A 1,670-nucleotide genomic window follows, 5' to 3' on the forward strand; every position below is an offset into this window, starting at 1 on the left:
TTATTTATTTAAACGAATAAATGATGATGACATATATTTCTCTTTATTCAGAATGAAATCATCAAGAATAAGAACAATAATAAACAATGTGAAAATTAAAAATATTGATAATGAAGATGATGTGTATGTGAGTTTATTAATACAACCAACAATATTAACAGTGATAATAGATATGTAAATAGTTCATATTAATGAATAGAATATATAAATTAACAAATAAACAAATTCATGATATTATCAGAACACAAAACATATAAATAATCCATTGAAAATATAAGATGTAATTGAGATAAAATGAATTTAGAAGATGTTCATAAGAAGTAAAACAATACAGATAATGATATTACTTCAATAAATAGTCAAATTAAATATTCTCCATTTATTCACACCATCTTTTACTACATATTGATGATTTGATTTATTGAGTATCTATTCATCAAGAATGAGTTTAATTCAATGTATTAAACATAAATTGTATTTATTTTAAGAAAATGAAATAGAAATAAAAGAAAACAACATAATAATGATGAAGAGTGTGTTTAATTAATAAATAAATGAAATGATAATAAATATAAAAGTAGAATAAAACAATAAATAAATGATATATAACAATGATGTTGATTATTGAATATGGTAATGAGAGGTAACATTATCGTAAATAAAAAGAATCAAACAATAAACATATTTTAGAAATAAATTTAATTACGTATTTCAAATATAAATATGAAATATTATTAATGTTTATTTCTTTTTCTTTTCATCTTTTAACATTCCATTCTTTAAATTCTTTGTTTCTCCATTAATTTCTTTTATTTCATTTCCATTTATACTATTAATTTCTGAATTAACATAATTCAAACTATTGATAACATCACATCTCATTGAATTTATTTTACAATTAGTAAAGTTGATATTATCACAAAATCCATCAACAATTAAATTATCACATTCAACATGAGTTAAACGAATTGAATTACATTTTACTTTTAAATTATTGATATGAGAGTATTCTAATTTAATAGATTCAAATGCATATTCACTCAAATCCATTTCTATTCCATTAAAATACCAACATTCTAGGTTCTTATTCATATAACTAAATAGTTGAACTTGATTCAATGTAGTTTCTTTATCATTGTATTTAAAAATGATAGTTTTTGGATTATTACTGTTATTTATATCATTTATGAATTTATGGAAATGACTTATTTGGAATGAAGTAACTCTGTTTGCATCTACATAGATTTCATTTTGTTTAAGTAATGTACCATTATGATACCATTTTATTTCTTCATTAGAATTAACTTCAAATATTTTTAATTTATCATCATTGATTTCTATTGCTTTTCCTTCATAATTATTTAATGTTAATACTTTTAAATGACATTTTGAAATATCAATTGAAGATTTACAATTGTTAATTGTTAATGATTTTAAACTAGGATGAATGACAATAACAACATTTTGTTTTTCAACTTTTTTTATTGATAATGATTCAATGGGTAATGTTGTTAAATCAATTCTATTTCCTTCAAATTCTTTTAAAATATTTTCAATTAAAATATTTTGTAAATTGTTTGTTACAACTATCTTATTAATTTGTTTGATTTTATCTAAAACATCGCCTTCAATAATGATATCACAACAATCTGTTGTGAATTTAGATCAAA

At 20.1% G+C, this 1,670-nt stretch overlaps 1 protein-coding gene across 1 annotated transcript, besides 4 other annotated features; it reads right to left on the reverse strand.

Annotated features, from left to right (window-relative positions):
* The first annotated feature begins 165 nt into the window (after window positions 1-165).
* Window positions 166-226: a microsatellite.
* Window positions 227-485: 259 nt separating this feature from the next.
* Window positions 486-612: a microsatellite.
* Window positions 613-681: 69 nt separating this feature from the next.
* Window positions 682-747: a sequence feature (AT_rich).
* On the reverse strand, window positions 742-1,092 carry EDI_090180 (uncharacterized protein; the record flags this gene model as incomplete). The annotated part of the gene is made up of 1 exon (XM_001740621.1): window positions 742-1,092. The coding sequence occupies one exon, from the start codon at window positions 1,090-1,092 to the stop codon at window positions 742-744; it is 351 nt and encodes a 116-aa protein (XP_001740673.1).
* Window positions 1,093-1,539: 447 nt separating this feature from the next.
* Window positions 1,540-1,568: a sequence feature (AT_rich).
* The last annotated feature ends 102 nt before the right edge of the window (window positions 1,569-1,670 follow it).

The sequence above is a fragment of the Entamoeba dispar genome, genomic scaffold (genome assembly GCF_000209125.1).
Source record: "Entamoeba dispar SAW760 scf_1105229463081 genomic scaffold, whole genome shotgun sequence".
In the NCBI taxonomy this organism is placed as follows: Eukaryota; Evosea; order Mastigamoebida; family Endamoebidae; genus Entamoeba; species Entamoeba dispar.